Source organism: Ammospiza caudacuta, chromosome Z (assembly GCF_027887145.1).
Source record: "Ammospiza caudacuta isolate bAmmCau1 chromosome Z, bAmmCau1.pri, whole genome shotgun sequence".
Lineage (NCBI taxonomy): Eukaryota > Metazoa > Chordata > Aves > Passeriformes > Passerellidae > Ammospiza > Ammospiza caudacuta.
The window spans coordinates 35,947,092-35,970,400 of NC_080632.1; the positions used below are offsets into that span (position 1 = coordinate 35,947,092).

Genomic DNA, 23,309 nt, shown 5'->3' on the forward strand with positions numbered 1-23,309 from the left:
GCTTAGATTGTTACAGGGGAAGATACTTAAAAACAAATGAGAAAATATTAAAGGTATCGAAATCTGTAATAAATTTAGCCTATATGACACGAGAGCATTATTCATCAGTCAGAAAGGGTGAGTAGTTTAGCTGAATTATACAGAAAGTAAAGTATTCCATATTTCTCAGCTATTCTAACAAATTTCCTGTATTGATTTACCTGATTTCATCAGAAAACACTCTTTTGGTACATCAGTGAAGAGATACTTGAAACAGAAAACAAAATACCATCAAGAAAGCAAAAAATGCCTAACCAAAGCTAGGACCTCCAGAAGCAAAAGAAGGAACTGTAATTGCTATTCACATGTAATGGAAAACACAGCCTGATAATGGTAGGAAAAGGAAATACTGACATTTATTGAATATGTGGGATGGCAGAATTATCTTAGGTCAGACCAAGGAAAGCTGAGAAATTTAAAAAAAGAACCTAGTAAAACTAAATAATCAACTTATGCTATTATTGGATGGTATGTTAACCAGAATCGTAGCGCAATTGGAAAAAAAAGAAACACCTCTGCAGAGTGAAACAGCTAAAACAAATTACCAACACTTAACAAGTGTGCAGGATTTATTTTAAAGTAGGTTTAGATTGCTCCTATGCACTAAATGCCAGCTAACAGCCAAGATACATTTTTCAGTTCCATGATCCAAAAGGCGTTTAGTTGATATGTCATTACTTTTCTATGGTATCAGCTGAAGTATGAGAGTAGGGTCATTTGAGAGACTTTCTTCAAAGTTCCAGCTGAGGAACTAACACTAAGGTAGATCCATCTAAAAAATGTAACAGTAACCACATTATATGCACTGTGTATAAAACAAGTATTCTCCTACATTAAATGTTTTATCAAAATGCTCACACTCTAAAAAAGTACATTACAGAGACCCAAATAAATAGAATCATAGAATCACTAAGCCTGAAATGACCTTGAAGATCATCAAGTTCAACCTTTGACCAAAGCCATTGTGTCAACTAAATCATAGTACTAATTGCTATATCCAGCTGTTTCTGAATCCAAACACACAGTATCATTGAGCATTAATGACATATTGAACATATAGTAATGACATAAATTTTTAAAAGTTAGTCTAAATTAAGACAAAGTAAAACTATAATGGAAATTATTACAGCACCATTGCAGAAATCCATGTTACAACCCATGCTTTTTATGAGAATTTGAAAAGAACAAGGGCAGAAATCAGCAGAAGAAACTCTAGGGTGAAGGTGAAGAGACAGTCCAGACAGACTATATATAGCATATTCATTATATTACTTTCATTCTATTTATATTCACTTTTTCCCTCACAAATACTTGAATATTCTGCAGGTTATCAGTCTACACAATTACACACTGGAACTGCTGCGGTCTAATACCAGTACAGGGTCCTTCAGGCATGAAAACCATTGCCTGTGAGTGCACATTTTAATATCACCCTAAGAGACTCTTCAACTTCAACCTATAGGCACATCTGATGCCAAAATCTATTTTCTAGAATGTGACCAAGTGTACTGATCTTTGGCATGCAAGAAACAAAGACTACCTGAATTAACACACTTTCCAAATATAGAGAACACTATCTGAGCTTGAACTCAGGTGTGGGGACCTGTTAAAGATCTGAGTTCCTCAAAACCTTCCCATAGTAGACATTAAAATGACAATACACTCATTACTTATGTGGGCTTTAGCATATTTGACTGGACACGTAGTTTCTCTCCTGCCTTATCATGTGTGAAAGGACTTCGGCTTTTCATTCTAATTTGAATAGGAACCTGCACTACTATTAGTATTTACAGATCTTTATAGGGGTTTAGCATTTATTTTCAGAATTTAATACTGCTTACATAAAAACATTTATTTTTGACTATGCTTAAAGGTTGCTGCAGTTACAAAAAATACTGGAAGTGTAAAACAACTGTATTATCATCAACACAGTAACTTGATGTTTTGATGACAATTTCATGGGCTTGAAGGAAAGCAAACTACTTGCACAAGACACCATGAGAAGGACTACCAAAGGCAAATGCAGGTACAGAACAACATCTGATAATGTGTCTGTCATGTTCCTAATTTTATCTACTTGCTGATGACCTTGATGCAGATTTCTGTGATTCCTCATAACTACAAACTCTTACTGTGCTTTCTAATTACTATATCGAAATAGTCTAATTAGACTACTGCAGAATGCTCTTCCTCATCCACAGACATGCACACTACCACTATTGATAGTATTATCTATCTGAGTGCTGAGAGCTGAGTTTCAGGACATAAATTATCATTTCCTGTTGAATGACAATGCTATTTCCACTCCACTAAAAAGGCCTTCCACTGAACGACTTTTGATCAGTATGATTAACATGGATCCTAAAGGCCACATCAGATCAAGTGAAAGTAAAGCATTATAAAAACAAAGGCCTTAAATTGTAAATTTCAGAAAACTGTGATAAACTGGCCAAGGACTTCAGAATCTCTTCTTGTCTTATTATCCCTAGTATTGATTGAAATCTCTCCACCTTGAAATTGTTGATGAGGACAAATCTATTGAGTCTCATTAAATCCAGCACAGGAATGAAGTCCCCAGAGCATTTGGGACCACTAAAGCAGATGCTACACATTTTAGAAAAATATTCTCTATCCTTGAGAATATGAAATACAGCTGCAATATGAAATAGACATCAATTTCTTTCCATAAAAGCTCTAATGTAAAGGAGTTATTGTAGAACACAGCATCCTTAAAATTTGTGCTTAAAGAAAAAAGGTATGTAAAGTCAACCCAACTTGATAAAACAGGTTACAGACCTCAACATGCTGCTCACTACAGCTAGACTTGAAAATCTGTGGTCCTCAATACATTTATACATCTTTCAAAGCAAGTGAATGACCTCAGATTTATCATAAATACTTTTTCTTTTTTCAGTCTCCTGTTTCATACTACACATCAACATCAGCACAAAACCCTGTTTTTCTCAATGGTACCCTGTTAACAGGAACTTTGAATATGTGAGCCAACCAAACTGCCTGAGCTACAGCACATAGTGCCTATCTGACCACTAACAGAGAGGTCATTGATCTTGCTGTAAGGGACAATATATCATAGGATGTACATGCTGATAGGCTCAATGCCATTTGAAGAAGTAGGAAAATATTCCTTTGTGACTGTATTTATGGAATAGCTGACACATCCTTATCTAGCTGTTGCAGACTGCATATTATTAATGCAGGGAAGACAAACAGAACACACATTTGTCTGCAATAGTTTGTTCCTCTCTCATTGAAGCAAAAAAATATAGATTTATATTATTTCTATAGATGCTGAGTTTTCAAAAAGCCTGCTGTGACTTCAGTAGACATATCTTGTGATTTGAAAAATCCACATTACTTGATGCAATTACAATTGGCTGTTTTATACAGTTCTGATCAGAAATATAGAATAGGACTGTCACAATAAATTAATTCCTTTCCCCTTCCAAAGTTCCCTTAACTCAACTTGCCACAAACATTAGCTCTATTCCACTGTGACTCAGGAACTTCACTTACTCCTTTTTTCACTGTTTTTTTCTCTTTTTTCCATGGTTTTTTTCAGGCTTGATATTTTACAAAAAGAAGACTTAGCAGTTCCACAATAGTAATTTTTAGCAGATATGTCTCCCCTGTGCAAGGTAAGGTATACTTTATAAAAAGTTTTTTCAGGATTTAAAACAGTCTCATGAAAATGAGAACTGAAAATCCAGTTTTATTTTCTTTCATATTGCGTTGTTGTAGAACTTGTCTGGAAGAAGATGGTTTTACAGCCACCAGAGAAGACATGTCATACTGTCTTCCTTTTTTTTTTTTGAGTGACTCAAAGGATTAATTTAACACCTTCAGAAGCACTGACTAGAGAATGGAAAACAAAAAAAGCAGCAACTCCTGACACCTCTATTCTCCATTTTTTAAATTCTAGAATTTACTCTATCTTGCTCTAGACAGATAAATTCCTCCTGCCTTGTACATGTTCTGAACAACTTTGACAGAAGGTCTACTTGTAGATTGACTGAGCTACTACTGCAATGAAGAAATTATTTAATATCATCATAGTATCATCACTGTATCATCACTGCAGTCAAATAAACTGTAGAGTTTTCTAGGATGTTTGGGCTTTTTTCCACCCTTTTTTATATTCAACAGCTCTTTATGCTGGCATTCCACACTATTTCAAATTACCTTGGCAAACAACATCACATGGTACAGTGTCAAGTAGACAAGAATGTGTTGGACACTACAAGCCATAAATACTAAATAAACACACCTTTGGAAACCCAGTACTGATTCTGGGTTTGACTGTTTTGACTCAGGTCTAGCTTCACAATTTTATTACAATCTGCACACTCTAAGTAAGATGACAAAGGGAAGAAATTTTTTTTGGGAAAAAGCACTGGCAATACACAACTTCAGAAGGCAGTTTCAAGATAGTAGAAGGCATGTGAAAGTTCTTTATAGAAATTCTTCCTTGCCTTCTTGCTTCGTAATCCTTCTAAGAAAGAAGCAAACATATATTTTGTATTTTTTAGAGACTGAAATATATATATATATAAGTTCATAAACCTGAAAGAAGTTCTGAGTAGTGAGTGTTTGGCAGATCAATAGAGTGAATGTTTCCCCTGACATTCACCAAAAACATAAAACCATTCTGCAAATGTGTGTATTGTTCAAACTTCATGAACTAGTTAACCATTTCAAAAGATATTATAGCAACAATTTTTCCTGGTAATTTTTATAGAGCAGTTGTTTGTATCTTAAACCACTAATATTCTTTGTGATTCACACAAATACTTCACTTAGTGAAAAGAACATCTTCCCCTGAACTATGAAAATCAATTTGGAGAGTTTAGTAATTGAAAGCTCCTGTCCTACAGAAGAGGAAGATAAAAACATAATTAACACCAAATCAGATAAAGAAATTTATATGCTTGGCAATTCAATCCTACTTGTCTTCAGATGAAATGAAATCTTAACTTTTTAAGGCTGATCCATTCTATGTATGCAAGGGGCCATATATGCTGATACGCAATCAGACCAATAAACTCAGATACTCAATTATATTTTGGCAATAATAGAGAATAACAGAGATTTTAAAAATGCAACACTACAAAGAGCTTTGATTACTCTGTGCATTGATATTGTACAGATGGATATTAAAATGAACCCTATGAGCATAAAGCAGAATAACATACTTTTTGATATGTTGTTTTAGCTGTGTGAATATATTCATGGTCTTGCAGTACTTTTTGTATATCAGCACTGAGAGCCTCTAGCTGCTTTATCAGCTCAGCCTGCTGTGTTCTATCTTCAATGTTTGTTTGTAAAGATTCTGCAGCTCCTCTAACTTCTTCCTGTGCAAAACAAGCAATAAAGAGAAATTAAGAAAAAGAACAATGACCTCTGTTAAAAAATTGTATGGAAATAATTTTATTGTAGATAATGAGCTTCCTATCTTCATTTATTTTTCTGTCAATTGCCTTACAAACACTGTAAGTTACATATAAAATATTTACCATACACTTTTGAGAAACACCTAAAAACCAGTTACCCTTCAAAATGGGATGCCTTTCTATTTCCCTGTAATGCTTTAACTGCTCTAAAATAAATAAATTTTCACTACTTCATCTTTTTCTAATCAATATTCAGTTAACTCTTTAGCAGTAAGTCTCAAAATGTAAAATACACAGAACACATCAACTGTAAATAAGTTGTTGGGTTTTTTTACTTAGAACAATCAGAAAAGGGTAAAACTTTTTCCTGAACTTGCAGAGTATGTGTGAAGCAACCTTTTTTTCTGACATGCATCTACTCCCTAGACACATAAATATATTTGCTGATAAATTACTTTTTGTCTGCAGGTACAGAATACAGCAACAACCATAAACAAAGTAAGCAAAACCTTTGGTGCATATCATGTAACATAATAAAAGCCTTATAAACACAATAAGAGGAATGGTGTTGTAATGCAACCATAGGATAGGTCTAGTATAATCAGATTTCTCAATAATTTCACTGTACTGCTGATGGATTTTCTAAATTAAGATCAAAGCACAGTAACACTTACTATAAACAATGATTAAGACTTTGAACATTTTCTGCAACATACATTGGAAGTACCGATGACTCTATTAATCTCTGCCTATGTATTTTCTACTTATTCCCTTTTAATTCACAAGCACATTTCAAACTAGTATTACACAGAGACACCAAAATTTATATTTAGCACTCCAACTAATTCTCTTCCTTACTCCCTCAAAGAATTGTCTTTCTAACCTCTAACACATATGTAATATTTCTGTGATTGGAATTATCATTAAAGGAGCTATCATTGTGTTTTTCTAATGCTTCTGGAGATATCTAGGTAAAGATTCATGTATAAAAGGTAAGCAGCAATAACAACTTCATTGTCTTCTTCCAGGGAAAACAGAATGACAAATAAACAATTTTAAAGGAAATTCACAGAAGTTTTTCCTAAAACCTGTGCCACTGATTAGAATTTGTGACTGAATGATTATTCAATACAGATACGCCTGAAAATTACATATGAATTTAAACTGCATGCACAATACAACAGTCAGTTAGTTTCATTGTTAAAAAGCACCATTTCAGAAAGCCTGTTATGAGAGCAACAAAGTATAACACTTACTGGGACTTGTAAGTAAATGTAATGCTTACTAGGACTTAACACTAAGTCCTGCTGTTCTGCATAAATTGTAAAGTAGTTCCGCAAAGTTAACGAAGGTAGAGATACACTAAAGACTCCTGATGCATGAAAGTGCAACTGCACTATGTATTGCATATGTACTAATTTAATTCTGTTCAGAAGAATAGCAGCAGAACTACAGACAAGTGATATACTAGGGCTTTCTGACAGCTCTACAACAGCCTTCCAAACAAGCTCTTCTTTAATTTCCCTGACTGCATGTATATAATTGAAAATAGCATATCTTTTCACTGCCATTGAAACACAGATTATATTAATTTTGCACAGGTTCTCCAATCAAATCTTCATTTTGTTGTGGAAGGGAAAAACATGGGATAATGTTGAACCCTCAAGACCAGTCTGCTATACTGCTACTCTTTAATTTGTATGCAAACATCAATGCAGTTATCTGTGTCTGTCACCCGAGAATGCAGTATTATGTGTTCTCTAACAGTCTGCCCACAAAGTGTATTCAGGTCAATGGGAATCTTTTTTGTTGACTTTATCAGACTTCCAGTTATATCCTTAAGGGAAGGCAGTGAGAGGGGGAAACTAAATCTTGCAGCCAGCCACACAAGAACCACAGCACAGTCAGAACACATTAACACATTTGTTTATGTTAAATTCAAGGCTTTTTAAGTGTAAGAAAATTCAGTCACAGTTCCATTACACTACATTCTAGAAATCAAACTTTATTTATTCATACTTGTACTTCAACTTGCTTTTGTCTTTAGTGAATGAGGCACTATTTTTACATTGCAAATCAATGGGGGAGCCTTCTTTTATTTCACTTTTACAGACCAATATTGAAATTACGCTAACCTTTACCAGGCACTATTCAGTACCAATGTGCGATACAAACAACTATGCATAAATAAGCACTTTGATAGGAAATAGGCCAAATCAACCAGGGGAGTTTTAAATTAGGAACGGCAGGGATCAAAGATGTTGATGAAATGGCAAGTGAGGTAGCTGTGGCCTGGACTGGCAGGCAAAAGGAGACAGGTAGATACAGACAGAAAAGACCTTGTGATGAGCAGCAGAATGTTCAGGGAGGATGTTCACTTTATGCACACAAATAATGGAGTGCTGACAGTATGAGGGAGGTTCATAAGAGTCTTCCTGGTGAGAGGAGAAATGGGTGGTTATTGTGCGGGAAGGGTAGATATAAGTTTAATTGTGTTAGGAATTCACGTTTTAAAAAAGGAATTTATTATGCTGCGGTAAAACGTCTAGATATGGACAGTATTGGAATTAGATTAGTGAAGAGATTTTTGCATTTATTTCTAACACATCAGTCTCAAAACAATCAAGACATGATGTTAACAGCTCACTGATCTACACAAAATGTCTTTCGAGAGTAAGTCATACAAAAAGACATAAAATCATCTCAGTCTAAATTTCAACTAATCATACACAAAAAACCACATATTGACAAGCATTCTATCTAATCTTATAAAACACATGTAATAATAGTTAAAACAAAAACTAGTTCATAAGAGACAAAGAACAAAACTCTATTCATGCTAACTTTCTAAAAATATACATTAAATAACTTTGTTGCTATCTTAAAGCTAATTCTACAAAAGCCTATTATTATTTGTCACGTCTACTGCTTAAAAAACTTTTCTGCTATAACAGAACTTCAGCTTAAAGCCTACATACTTTTTTTAAACTATTTTAACCATTTCCCAAAAACTCTCTAACTTTATAAATTCCAACGGGGATAATATCTTCACAAACAACTCATTCTGAAAGAACCAGTGAAGTTCTGGAGAAATGGGTGTGAAGGTCTTCATGAATATCAAGCCACTCAAGTTTGTTGCAGAACCAAGCGCATGCTGAACTTCAGGGCAAAATGTGCAGGCTTACTAGACTTATGAATATTAACTTCTCCAGCCAGGGTGGGCTTAAAGCTAGTTTTCACAGCCATGCAATGCATGATGGGGGTGAGGGGGATACAGCTTACAGGGGGAATGTAGTAGGTGACTCAGGAAGGCTTTATCTTCCTAGAACCTCAGCCAATGGGAAAAGGAGGAGGGGGGCAACATGCAGTCAGGAGTTTAGGATAAAGGAGGCCATGTCTTCCAAAAGCCCAAGACTCCTCTGTCTCTTTTGTAGAAGCTGGTCTTTTACAGTGTGATTTTCCACACACTGGAAAATTAGCTCAACTGGGTGCCTATCTGAAACTGCTGTTCAAATGAACACAGCACATCTTCATGGAAGACAACAGGAGGAATAAGAGATCTGTCGGTACCTGATGGACTCACTGGGATCACAGAGACAAGGTGGGACAACTCACATGACTGAAGCACTGCCATGCATGGATACAAGTTCTTTACGAAGGCCTATGTTAAAAAGAAGGTTCTGGGAAACTAGAGCAGTCAACTGCATCTTAGTCCCTGGGAAGGTGATGGACCATCTAGTGGAGAAGATGATCACTGGGAGTCTTAAGAGGAAATAATATTTACAGACTCATAGGATATTCTGAGTTGGAAAGGGATCACAATGACCATCAAGTATAACTCTTAAGTAAATGGCTTTTACAGGGACTGAACCCACAACCTTGATGTTATTAGCACCATGCTCTACCCAGCTGGCCTGGCAGCTTTCTTTGAGGCAATTCCCTTCTCTGAAGGAATTCTTATTGCATAAGGGGTGAGAACCGATGCTCTTCTTTTTGATTGCAGTAACACTATTGACATAGTATCCCATAAAATTTGATAGACAGACTGATGAGGTATAGACTAGATATGCAGACAGTAAAACTGTCTGCTTAAAAATGTCCATCATTTGAACTGGTAGAACTACTGGGTTTGAAGAGCTGTAAGCAAAATTAAGCACAAGGCCTCGCATTACAGGAACAGCCTAGGGGCTAACATTAGGGCCACCACTTTTCAACATCTGCATTAATGACGATGAGACAGAATGCACCACAGCAACTTTGCCAATGACACAGAAAAGGGGAACTGCACAAAAGATGCTTGGCTGCCATTGAGAGGAACCTTTACAGACCAGACAAAAGGCTGGATACAGGAACCTCATGCAGTTCAACAGAGACAAGTGCAAAGTACTGCCCCTGGGGTTAAAAATCCTGTATAAAAGCACAATCTGGGAACAGACAAGCTTGAAAGCACCTTATCAGAAAATGCCCTGGAGACCCTAGTGGACACCTAAATGGCCATCAGATAGCAATGTGGCCTTGTGCCAAATGCCAATGACATCCTGAGCTTTGAAGAGGATATTGCTGCCAGCAGGACAAGGGAGGTGTTACCTCCCTCTAGTCAGAAGTTTTAAAGCCCATCTTGGTGCTGTGTCAGTTTCTGGGCTCCTCAGTACAAGAGAAACATGGACATGGCTGGAGAGAGCCAATGAAGGGCCACAAAGATGATTTAAGTATTGCAGCATCTGCTGCATAGAGAGCAGCATAGAATACATAGAGAGGCTAGAAAGCTGGGTCTGCTCAGCCTAGAGAAAGGAAAGTTCAGGGACAATTGAACTATCAACATCTATAAATATCTGATGGCAACCTAGAAAGAAGATGCAGATGGACTCTTGTAAGGGGCGCTCAGTGACAGGAAAAGAGGCAATAAGCACCAATAAAAAACAGATGAAATTCCAGCTAAACACAGTAAAAATATTTTTATCCATTGAAAGAGGCCAAACACTGGAAGAGCCTATGCAGAGAGGTTGCAGAGTCTCCATTCTGGACATACTCAGACTGGACATGGTACTGGGCTATAGAAGGAGTCCTAGTAAAACATATGTATTGTATAAGTGGCCTTGCCCCAGTCCTAGTTGTTCTAAATGGGCTGCAGCTGTGATGTCCTTAATTGGGCTGCAGCTGTGGCTAATGAGGCTAACTGGGATAAAAGGGGGTGGGCTGGCTGGTCAGGGAGAGTCTTGGTGGAGCTCTGACAAAGAAGCAGGAGCAACACTACTGTGAAGAGCTGAGTGTGAGAAAACCACCCAGAAGGTATGGAACTCTAGAAATATGATAGCAACAATATGATTACAACCAGTGGTGACCCCAATGTGATAGAAGATAGGACAGCCGAGAGCTGTGGCAGCCTGAGAGCTGGGACTCTAGAAATATAACAACAACAATAGAAGATAGGACAGCTGAGAGCTGTGGCAGCCTGAGAGCTGTAGAAGAAGAGCTGTGGGACAGCCTAGAGCTGTGGAGAAGTATGGCTATTGAATCAAGGAGCTGTGACAGCCAGGAGCTGTGAGAAATATGGCCTTTGAGTCAAGAAGCTGTGGGGAAATATGTGTGTGTTGTACAGGGCCTTAGAGTCATGGGGGAATGTATGTATTGTAATATTTGTATTGCACCTCAATATCTGTAAGTAAAAGAAAAGGGGGAAATACAGTAGGAGTCCTAGTAAAATAGATGCATTGTATAAGTGGCCTTGCCCCAATCCTAGTTGTTCTAAATGGGCTGCAGCTGTGATGTCCTTAATTGGGCAGCAGCTGTGGCTAGTGAAGATAACTGGGATAAAAGGGGGTGGGTTGGCTGGTCAGGGAGAGCCTTGGAGGAGCCCTGACAAAGAAGCAGGAGCAACACTACTGTGAAGAGGTGCTTGTAAGAAAACACTGAGAGAAGGTATGGGACTCTAGAAATATCATAACAACAATACGATTACAACACTGGGCAACCTGCTGTAGCTGACACTGCTGCAGCACACAGCAAAGAATAACCTGAAAAATGCAAGGGCAGCAAAACAAGACCTGAGTAAAAATCTGACTGCCTCATAATTTACAGCACACAAATTAAGAGCAACTGTATTGGGAGGGGTGGTGGGCAGGGTGGGGGCACACACGGTGGAGGAGTAAAAATAGAAACATTACTGCAGGAAAAAATAGTTGTAAAATCATCAGGGATAGAGTTGGACTAGATAAGAATCAAAGGAATGAAGTCATGGCCCACATTTCTGCTAAAAACACTGGGGCAAGAAATTCAAATTCATTTTAGAATAGATTTTACTCTATTTGCAAACAGTTTAATATTTCCTGGATACTTACGACAGCAAGACTCAAGCCTCAGTGAATCAATCAAACTTCTCCAGTTTGACATTTAGAGTTCCACCAGAGCTGTGTCAGATCACAAAGTTCTAGGCCCTGGTATTTAGCACAATTTTAAAGCAAAAATCACCAAGCTTGATAACATGAAAATGGGTAGGTTACCATGGACTCTAAAGAGATACAGAAAATCTGTACTAAATTAAAACATCAAAAATATAACAAGAAAACACATGTCACAGGTAATTCAGAAGTTTGAAATGAAACCCAGTGAGGTGAAGAGTGCTTGGCAAAAATTAGGCCAAAAAAGAAAGGTAATGGCTTCTTCAAGACAGTCACTACACAGGATGTATCCTGTAAATACTGTTTGGTCACTGGTCCTAGAAAATTTATCTCCCACACCTCAAAAGTATGCAGACTTTTACTGCCATATGGTAGTATTTTCAAAACCACCTTGTTATTCTGTAGAACCAGAGTTGCAATGGACGATTTCTTCAAAGTTTGATCTCCACTTATTTCCTGAAGAAAACAATTCTCTTGATGTCTACAGACATATCTACTGTTAAACTAAAAAAAACCTCTTGCCAACAAGCTGACAGATATGCACAACACAGGAAGTGGTGAATGCACAAGAAACAGAGCACTAGCCCAGTAGGTACACATTCCCTTGGAGACTTGCTTCTGCAATTGAACTTACCACATAATGTAAAAACTTTGGATAGTATTACCAAGGTGTCAGCAGAAGGTGTATTTTTCTGAATCTGCCTATGCTGTATCTGAAAGAACACACCAAATGAAGGAAGCCAGTTGACTTCATTTCTTTCTTTCTGCTTCTAGAGCTTGTTTCTAATAATTTCAATTGTGTTCCTACTCTGTTTTCACAGAATGAGAGGGTGGGGAAGGTAGGAAGGCAGCAAACAGTGAGACAGAGCACTGGGGAGAGCAGACGCATTTGCAAGTCAAACTGCCCTTTTCAGCTCTAAGTTTGAAATTGATTATGGGAAACTGAAGATAGTAAGGAGAATGGGCTATTTTCCACACTATTTGTCCGAGAATTTTCTGCCAGCATCAAATGACAACCAAGCATTCGATGTGATACTTTCATAAGAATAATTTTTAAATGGATTTAAAAAAACCCCAACAACATTACCGTAAACAGGAAAAATTCAATGCTTTAATCATTAAGTCAACACAGTCACAAGACTTTGGCCTATGAAAATGAGAAGATGGAAAGACTTCATTTTGTCCTCAGATTTTTTCCTTTAACTGGGGAGTTGTTACTTTAACTTAAATAAGAGTTTGTCTTCTTTTTACAAAGACTTGCTTAATTTTGACGCCATTTTAAATTGAGAAATAACAGAAAAGCAATTTTCTCTACATACTGACATCTCAGAAGAAATAAGATATGAAATTTCAGTATTCTATACTATAAAAATACAAAATATTTGCAATTCTTGGTATGTATTGCTAACTACTGAAACTGTGAATTTTACATAATATAAGCTTAAGCCTTCTTTCTTCATAACAGAAATGTCAACAAGAAATTTATAGCTGAAGTTCATTGAGAAAGATTAGCAGAAAACAAATTATAATGATACTGATCAAACATATACATACAGACATGTGAAGCATAACTCACATACTAGTGATACCCAAAAATACTATTACTTATTGCAATACCATTAACTATCTAGTAAGGAAAACGTTAGAGCACACAAAATCCCCCCCATATGACTGATTTACCAAATAGTTTCCCATAAGTCTAGAGGATTTGTTATATGGAAAACACAGAAGAAGACTTCACTTTAAAATAAGTGTAGTCTTCATCTCTTTATTACCTCATATTCAGATCTTATGTTCAAAAATGTCTTTATTTTACTTCCACATTTTAATGAGGTGCTTGTGCCAAATTCTAAGGGGCTGTTTTCCAAAGAATATCAAAGAATTCATTTTGAGAAATTTGAAGTTAAAAGATTAGGCCAACTCAGATTGCAACATCTGAAGCTGAAACCAGCAAGCAGTAACTTTGCAAAGTTGACTACCAGACTCTAAAATGCCTTCTTTGCTGTCCCCAGTCCTCACACATATGTATTTTTCTGACAATAATTTCAGGAAATAAATTCTATTAGCCCATTGCTGAATTTCACAAATTATATTGACTGACTCTTTCAATACAATCTCCCAATAAGCTTATGCATGTTTATTGACTTTTTAAAACCCAAGTGGTATAATTTCTTCTAAACATGAAAATAATTTTTCTTGTATAGACATCATCTTTCTTGCAGAGATTTCAGCATGAAAAGATTTCAAGATGACAATTTAGTTCAGATGCATCAAAAATAATATTTCTTGGTTTTTGGTTAAAAAAAAAAAAGACTTAGATATTGACTCCCTACAGAAAGATTTTTTGTGCAAAGTAAAGAGGAGTATCCATACCAATGATTTCTACTTCCCCACTGCAGCTCTTCAGGCAAAACCACCATTTAAAGGAATATTGAATGGATATAATTAATCTAACATAGGAATGAAACAACGTGTATGCCTCTGAAGTTAAGAAGTAAAACATGGACAATTTTCTGACAATTGACTTAGAATTAACAATCATCTTCTGACATTACTATATCTATATCTGTATTCCCCAGAATTAAGGTAATCTTTACAATTCTTATAATTCATTCTGTCCTTTAGTTCTTTTCCAAAAAACAAATAATGCAGCACTAATCTTACAGATTCAGTGTAAAGAAACAGTGTGTGAGACCTAAGATAAAGCTTAAATCACTGCACTTTAAACCTTTAGAACAGGCCCACGTAGAATTTTGCGGACTTGTCAGATTTTAATCTAATTAAGAAGTTACAGTTAGGCTTAAAGCTTTTTCAAGTTTAGGGTGCTTAGCCTCTCTAGTTAATATTCATGTCCCTAATCATATTGTTACTTTATTACTTTCAGTCAAGATTGGTAGTTCTCTGACACAATGCAAATTAGAGAAGTATAATTTCTCAAGTATATCACTACTCAAAACCAGCTATGATATACAAGAGTCAAAATGTATCAGGAAGAGTCTACATAAACTGGCAGACTTCCAGAAGCCTTACACCTTGTGAACAGAATGGTAAAACACACTGTTGCACAAAAGTATCTTCAATGCATGATACCACTTTTTAACTGGAATAATAGCCTTTTTGAGAGGATTCAGACTTAGTTATTATGAAATACTTACTTAGCTCCAACCACATCACAATCCTTTTGGAAAAGTTTTTCCTGTTTCACATCTACCTGAGATGACAAGTTACTGCATATACTGCGCAAACTTTTTATTTGTTCTCTTGTCTCTGCTAAATTGGTTTCCAAATTCTGCAAAGAAAGTAAATGAAATGCATTAAGAAGAAATAATTAAAATCTGCTATGCAAGTTAGCTATGTATATAGATATATGGATGTGCCCATACATACATGCATATATTTATTGCAATCTAGGCAAATGCATACAGGTAGGCATATATGCATGTATGAAAAATGTGAAATACCAGGAAAAAAGATGTATTTCAAATTTTAGGTGGCCACCTTTTCTTTACTCTAAGAAGTTTTCCTTAACTCAGTTGCTGGATGTGGAAGGAGGAACCTGAATCAACTCTTTGCAACCTTCCCAATTTAACTTCTAAACTGATTAAGCCTTGTTTTCTACATAGAAAATCCTAAGAAAAGCAGCTATGCATTCATTGTTTTAACCTCTCACAAGAATTCACAATATCATGTATATGAACTAAGAATCATAGATACAGATTAATTTTTGAGACTGCTTGTTAAATCTGCTCTTATTTTGTACTGCTAATTCAGTGCAAGGAATAGCTTCTTCATGAGAAGAAACAGCATACCAGAAAATTTCTGAAAGTGCTCACTGAAAACAATGCAAATGAGCAAGGGTCTGCCTTTTACCATGAGCCCTACTGTAGAAGTTAGTCAGCAAACTGCAAAGGTGTATCTAGGAAACACAATAGCAAGGCAGTTTACTCAAACAAGACTTCAAGGTCTACATAAACCTTGCTGGAGTTCCCTAAGAAAAGCACATCAGTCCTTACCAAGCTTTGTATGACTACTCTCCCCAGAGTGTTTTGAGGCAAGAATAGAAATATAAATATTACAGCAATATCAAGAACAGAATTTCAGATGGTGGCAACAGCCTTAGACCTTCTTTGGTATTATGCTACTCACAGATGCAATCACTATGCTCAGTAAGGCAAATATTCCATGATACATTAATAATTTAAAATAAAAGCCTCCTCTTAGAATATCATCCCTAATCTACTGCCAAGAGTATATTAGTTTTCCATTTACATACAGAGTGAAAGAAATAAGAAAATGCATATATTTCCCTTTCAGCAATGACACCTCAAATATTGAGGTTATCAAAATATTTCTATAACTAAAAAGTGAATAATGAAATTTTAAATAAATTAAATTCCTTAAAATTGCATAAAAATGTCCTATAGGTATTTAGATGTATCAGAAGTTTACTACCAACAAATTCATTGAAATCCTTGAAATTGTATTAAAACTATAATGTCCTGTTAATAACATTAACATTGATGTGAGGAAATAGCAAAATTCACATGTGAATGAAGTAGGAAATTATTTGTTTCTCGACAAATATCAGGCTACACACCTGGTGTACCCAAAAAATGAGTCACCCTTCAGTGCCAAAGGCTAGGTAGAGAAACTTAATTTTTCCTTGAATAATGAAAAATTTCAAAATTATAGGAGACAGTTCACTATCAACACATAAAATTTTTTAAGTGTAATAAGGTATTTATAACTTGCAGACAAGTAACTGTAGGGCTTCTCCTCAGTATTTTTTTCCTCTGTAGGTAAAGGTATTTAATATGTGAACAAAAATTTTAATAGTTCATATATTCTCTGATAAATTCTATTTGCCTATTTCTAATACCACACTACAAATTTGCAGGTTTTCCATGGAAGAGATGAAAAAAATCTAACATTACCAATGCTTTAAGTTCCCATCATCCATTGCAGAATACAACACAAAGAATATGTAATTCATTATTTTCTCATAAATAAAACTTTAGAAGTTATCTAATGGCGAATTTCAAAATCAGGAAAAAAGTATCTTTCAATACTTCATTTGTGACATATTTAACTTCAGCTTCTGGTTTCAAGTAAGAAATTAATCAGCTCAATCTTTTTGAACATACTTTGAAAGCTCGAGTTTTTTGGAAGCATTACTGAAAGAGTAAAACACAAAAAAAGGGAAAGAAAAAAACTTGTTATACAAATACCTTAGCTACTGAAATATATATATTGATGTCCAAAAGTTCAGCTGAATACTGAAATCTAAAATAGAATCATCAAATGGTTTGGGTTAGGAAGGATCTGAAAGGTCATTTACTTCCAACTTCCCTGCCATGGGCAAGGAGCTCCCCCTCCTAGATCAGGTTGCTCAAGGCCTTATCCAAACTGCACTTGAACACTGCCAGGATCTGCCCACTTCCTGGGCAACCAGTTCCAATGTGTCCTCATCCCCATAGTAAAGAACTTCTTCCTAATCTCTAACCTAAATTTCCCCTCTTTCAACATGTAACCACTCCTCCTTGTCCTATCACCAGAGTTCCTGACAAAGAGTGCCACTCTGGCTCCCCTGTAGGCCCTGGTCAGATCCTGGAAGGTTGCTATGAGGTCTCCGCACAACTTTCTCTTCCTCAGGCTGGACAGCCACAACTTGCTCAATCTGTCTTTGTAGAGAAGGTGGTCCCGAGTCCCCTCAGGGCCCTCCTCCAGACTTGGTCCAGGAATACCATGTCCTTCTCATGCTGGGAGCACCAGAAATATACAGGGCACTCCTGGTGGGGTGTCACAAGGGCACAGTGGAGAGGGAAAATCACCTCCTTTAACCTGCTGACACATCTCTTTCAATGCAGCCCATTAAACGATTTCTGGGCTGCAAGTGCACATTGCAGGCTCATGATTAGTTTTTCATCAACATCATATTTTTGACCATGAAAAAACTTATAATATTTTACACTCAATTTCTGAGTATCTCCATTTTTAAGATCATATGGAATTTATCACATTCCCTTCTTGCTGATCCAGTAGCCAAAAATATTCATTGCGTAAACATGCTATGTAAATTTGTGAAAATTTACCAAACACAAATACTCCAATCTGGGTTTTTAAATTATAGTTTATTTCAAAGGAGCATTTAAGATTCAAGCTTTTAAAGCCTATTTTAAAAAAGCTACTTGAAACAGTCAAAACATCGAATAATTCAGTTATACAAGAGAGAAAATGCATATTTATAAAAGATGTAGTGCAAGACAGCAAGAAAAGGTGAATTTAAAATAACTTTAAACATGAAAAGTGTAAGAAAACCAAGGCATGAGGAAGTACAGTTATGCCCGTTATGGAGTCACTAAGAATTAACAGCACAGCTTTGTTATTTGTAGCTTCAAACCCTTTGAAAGTCACTTTCAAAGACAGTAGCTTTGTTTTCATGTTTTTTCCTGTTATATATTATGACAGAAGTGAGAGTAATTTTTCAAGGTCCCATCTCAGTAAAACTCTCATTTTTCATTGGAACTAAAATCCCAGGCTCCTCTCGAGAAAGATGGCCGCTTCTTTGAAAATTCCAACCTTCAGACTTCAGAAACTTCAAAAGTACTATACTAACTAGGAATTAACAAAAACAACCAACCAACCCACCAGTAAGCAATCCCATTATCTTTTACTTCACCTCCACTTAAAATCTGCCAGTCTGACATTTTTTCATCTACATACAAATTCTTTTGTGACTTGAGTTTGGAGGAAAATATATTTATCTTGATACTAAACAATAGTTTAGTATCAAGAACAATCAAATAACACAAATAACTAACTGATTCTTAGATAGGGAGACACCTAGCTAGTTGATGACTTTTTCATTTGTTCCCTTTTCAGGACATATAGAAAGTTGATATATAAACTCTGGGAATTTATAAGAAAAGAAGCACAAAAAGTTCTCAAGAACTACTTTAGGCAGATGTACAGTTAACTTTCTGTACACTGTATATTATTTATATGAAGGTACATACAGAAAAGAAAACCAATAAAACGCTATTGTCAGCCTTTTAGCCACCTTATCAAGTATCCTCCTGTTAACCTGTCTCATACTGATTTCAGCTAGTATGACAAAACTTCACAGAAATGTTCTTTAAAAGGACAAACTATTCATAGCAGCTGTTCCTTTCTCTCAGTTTCAAGAAGTTGAATTTTATACCTGGTTATTGTAGGTTACAGTAACAACCAGTCTTCAAAAGTGAGAAGTGGCACTTTTCTTCAATGGAAATGGTTTAAAGACAGAAGGATGAAGGAAAAAAAAAAAAAAGCTAACACTTCAGCCTTTTCATAGGTAACTACTTTTCCTAAGAAGCAATCTGTGATTTAGATCTTGCATTTCTACCATCTAATGCACATTTTAAAGGTAATGTTGGGCTAGCTTATTTTGAGAAGGATTCCTTTTATTCTCTCAGACAGAGGAGACTAACATGGTAACATATGTATACAACACATCTTTAAGATTGTTAATGCCATGTCTATTACTTAAAAACATGTACAAAAACATGTTGACTCAACTCCCAAATTAAAGGGTGAGAGGCAGCCAACGCTCTCAGCACCTGTGAGTGCAGTTAATTTCAGGTAGTCCCAATGGACGCACACCAGTCAAGTTCTTTCAGGTATCTTCCAACACATCCACTCTCAGTACTTTCCACTGAAGTCTGTCTCTAGGCACAAACTTTTGGGGACACCTTGGAGAAGACTGAGGCAAAGACAATATTAATTATCTCTGCTGAATCTATTACCTTTTGTAATTAATTAATCATTCCATTTCAGCAGCAGGTCCCCATTTTCCTTGTTCAGTTTTTCACCGATAAAGCAGTTCCAAGAAATTCTGATTGTATCAGTCATAACTTGCAACTTTCAACTGCACGTAGGTTACCACTACCCTTCAGTGTCCAGACAATGTTTCTGAACTCTCCCTCTACAACTTTCAGTTTCCACATCTCGAATACTGTTTTCCATCTGCAGCCTACACCAGAATCTAGTGGTGAGATCTGTTTAGCCAAGTTGATCTCCTGAGATATTTTTCCAAAGTGGACCATACATGGGTTTGTAGAAAGCTGTCTTTAAAGACATCATAGCTTTTCCTGAGCTCTTTACCCTTCGAAACTGCTTCTGACAGGATTCCACCTACAAGTTCCCTAAACATCTGAAGACTCTGCTTCTTAACTCCAGGGCTGTACTGCGCTATTTTCCTTCCATCACTGTCTCAAGGTCTTGGCCTTGGCAACTTCATGGTCATTACAGCCAGGACTGCAAATTAGTATTATCTTCACAAGTTCTTCCTAGTCTGCAAACACCAAATCCAACTCTGTGACATCCCTGGCTGTCTCAGGCAACACCTATCCCCAGAAGTACTCTCTTTCACACTCTAGACACCAACTTAACTGGCTTATAACACCCCTTTGAACTACCAACACTACTAATTCCCATCCCTACAATCACCCAGCTCTTTCATTCACCAGCATGCCTCATCAGCCAGGAAGACAGAGGAGATTCTGACTCTGTTCATTGAAGGGACAAGTAACAGATTTTCAACAATTTGTCCAGTATTACAAGCTCTACATTTGGCAACTTAAAAATTATTTTATCAGCTTGGCACTCACAAGATTTTTCTCTCCCAAGAATCAACAAATCATTTCTTGTCCTAGGAACTCTATAATCCTTTCATCATAACCAGTCTGAAGAAGTCAATTCGCAAGAACTTTACTTCCCATGTTAAGAGATCTGAATTAAGCTCTTTCAACAGAGTTTCCATCATCACAACAATCCAAAAACTGCTAGTGTGGGGAAAAAAAAAAAGGCATTTCTGGGTGAGGTGTTAATTAAATAGTTATTGCAATGAATGTACTTCAATAATGTAAAAGAACACATCATTCTAAGTGTACATTTGTCATGCAAACAAAAAGAATCCACTACCTAGATATGTATACTAGCAGTTGTTGAATTAAAATTTGCCATGTTTATGGCTCATTTCTTGGAGGAATTTAAAAAACATGAGCCAATTTTGTTGGCTTGTTTTCTTGAAAGAAGAAAAAGTATAGTTCAAATAAAAGAGAAAAGATCTGCACTATGTATTCAGTTATTTTCTTTTCTGCTTTATCTTAAACTATGAAAATAACTTTTTAATATAGTGTAAGCAATAATAATACCCCTCATAGAATAGAGACCTTTGGAGGCTACGGCACAATTTATTTGGAACTACATGTTCTTTCATACCAAAAAAGATTAAGTCTACTGCAACAAGATTATATGTAAGTAAATTACAAATCAAGAAAAAAATTGTGGTAATATTTTTAAGCTTTTATTTTCTCTCACACACACACATACATATATACATATATATATTAATAATCTCAAAGTACACCATCTTTTATTTTTTAATGATTACATTTTAAGATGACTATTTGAAGTCAGATTCCTGCTTTGCAGCATCAATTTTTAAAAAGCTGTGGGTCTTAAGTGATAGAATGTAAATGAATGCAAGTCCCCACTGGTACATTTGAATATATAACTTGCTATTTAAAGGAAATAACTTGTAGTGAAATGTCTGGAGAAGTTAATTCTCAAATAACATCCTGGAATCCGTTCCACTTTGTACCTTTATTCTGGTATCATTGCCACATTTTTCTTTTTTCCATTGTGCCTCCTGCTTCCTCAGTTTCTCCAGGTCACTTAGCAGGTCAGCAAAGCATATATTTAATCCCTTATTTTCCTCCTCCAGGTTTTTTATAACCAGTCTGTTTTGCTCTTCCTTCTTCTGTGCACGCTCCTCAGTGTCCTGTAGAACAGTACCACAAGGGCCGATAAACAAAAAAGTGAGAACTAATCAGCAAATATAAACTGTGCAGTTTTACCCTCACAGCAGCTTCTATATTTGATGGCCAAGGTCACCTGTGCACTTTTATTGGCCTCTTTCATGCAGGTGGAAGGGTCATATTTTTTAGCTGGATGACAGCTTTGATGAGTACACATTTGCAAAGAGCCCATTAATTGATCAAGCTGCCTTTGATGCTGTCCCCAGCTATTTTTGAGACCCACACAGACATATCCTCCCAGACCTCAGCTTTATCAATTAATAATGCCAGTCCCATCAGAATCTAATTACAAGAAGCCACATCTTCACACTTCTACTTTCTTTGCTCCATTTCCATCATTAACTATTTATCTGAAAGTTATAAAGCTTGGATTCTTGGCTTTAAAGCATCTTTCTCAGTTAGTATGTGAGAAAACAGTAACGTATAGCAAAGCCTAAGGCAATTTTTTCTCCAAGCTTGTCACTTTCTGTGCCACAAAGGCTGACACTGCTTAAAGAACTACTTCAAAGCTACAGTCTTATAAAACTATGTACAAGTCAATATACCTTAAGTTCTTGGCTTTTATCTTTAAATTTCCAGTTCAAGTTACTGAATTCATTCTTCAAACGGGCATTTTCCTCATCCACAGCACTTTTTCTCTGCATTAAGCTGTTTATCTCCTGCTGCTGTCCTGTGAGCCTCTATTAAAAAAAAACAAAAAACAAAACCTGTTCATAGACAAAAAGCAAGTGCAAAAGAGCATGCATGTTCTGTGTTTTAGGCCTACGAAATGTAACTATCTGACATATGCAGTTTCTACAGCATTATTTTAATTCCACTAGCACTTTAATCAAAGTCAAAACTAAATGACTATAAGACACAGTAAATGAGGAACCAAATACCCTGCTGCTACTGAAGAAGCCTATAAATGCAGAACTGAACAGAAATTACTCAGAGAAGCTTATTCAAAAATAGTCATTTACAGAATGTGTACCTGTGTTAATGGATTAAGAATGCATTAGAATACTGTTTAACTTGCACTTATAGCACACCAAAAAACAACCAAGAGCTGAATACAGAATTCTGCAGAATTTCCAGAATCTGTCATAGTAAACAGAAATTACTATTGAGTGAGGCTACCAAAATGATTATGCTACAAAATACTTTTAAAGAGAATTAAGTCTGGCTGAATTTGCAGCTCAAGAAAAAAAAATACAACATTGCTCACCACATACATTCATTCGCATACAGAAAAATCTCACTGTCATAAAACAATAACTTCAAGTTTCTGCAATAATTTAATTTGATTCTCATGACACTTGCATTAAACACTCTCACTCTTCAATGCCTATTAGAACTCTGTGTTTTTCTCCAGGAGTCTGCTTTAATTCCACATTCTGTTTTGTCCCATCTCTTTCTAAATCAAAAGGGCTTTAATCTATAATATTTTCCTAGCAGTGACACCATAACTGTGGTAAGAAACTGATAAAACTTTCATGTCGAAACTGAAGTGTAAGTGCTTTGCTTTTAATTCACTAGCTAAAATGAAGTGTGTACAGAAACATAAAAAATCATCAACAAGACAATAATCCTCTAGATTATTTTACAATACATCTGATGATATA

The 23,309-nt window shown here is 36.0% G+C and overlaps 1 protein-coding gene across 1 annotated transcript in view; it reads right to left on the reverse strand.

Moving 5' to 3' along the window:
* Window positions 1-23,309, reverse strand: part of CNTLN (centlein) — a 199,414-nt gene that overhangs the window by 146,473 nt on the left and 29,632 nt on the right. The window contains 5 exon segments of the mRNA XM_058824396.1: window positions 5,250-5,374; window positions 5,377-5,408; window positions 15,001-15,134; window positions 21,489-21,668; window positions 22,251-22,385. Of these exon segments, the coding sequence (XP_058680379.1) occupies window positions 5,250-5,374; window positions 5,377-5,408; window positions 15,001-15,134; window positions 21,489-21,668; window positions 22,251-22,385 (606 nt within the window).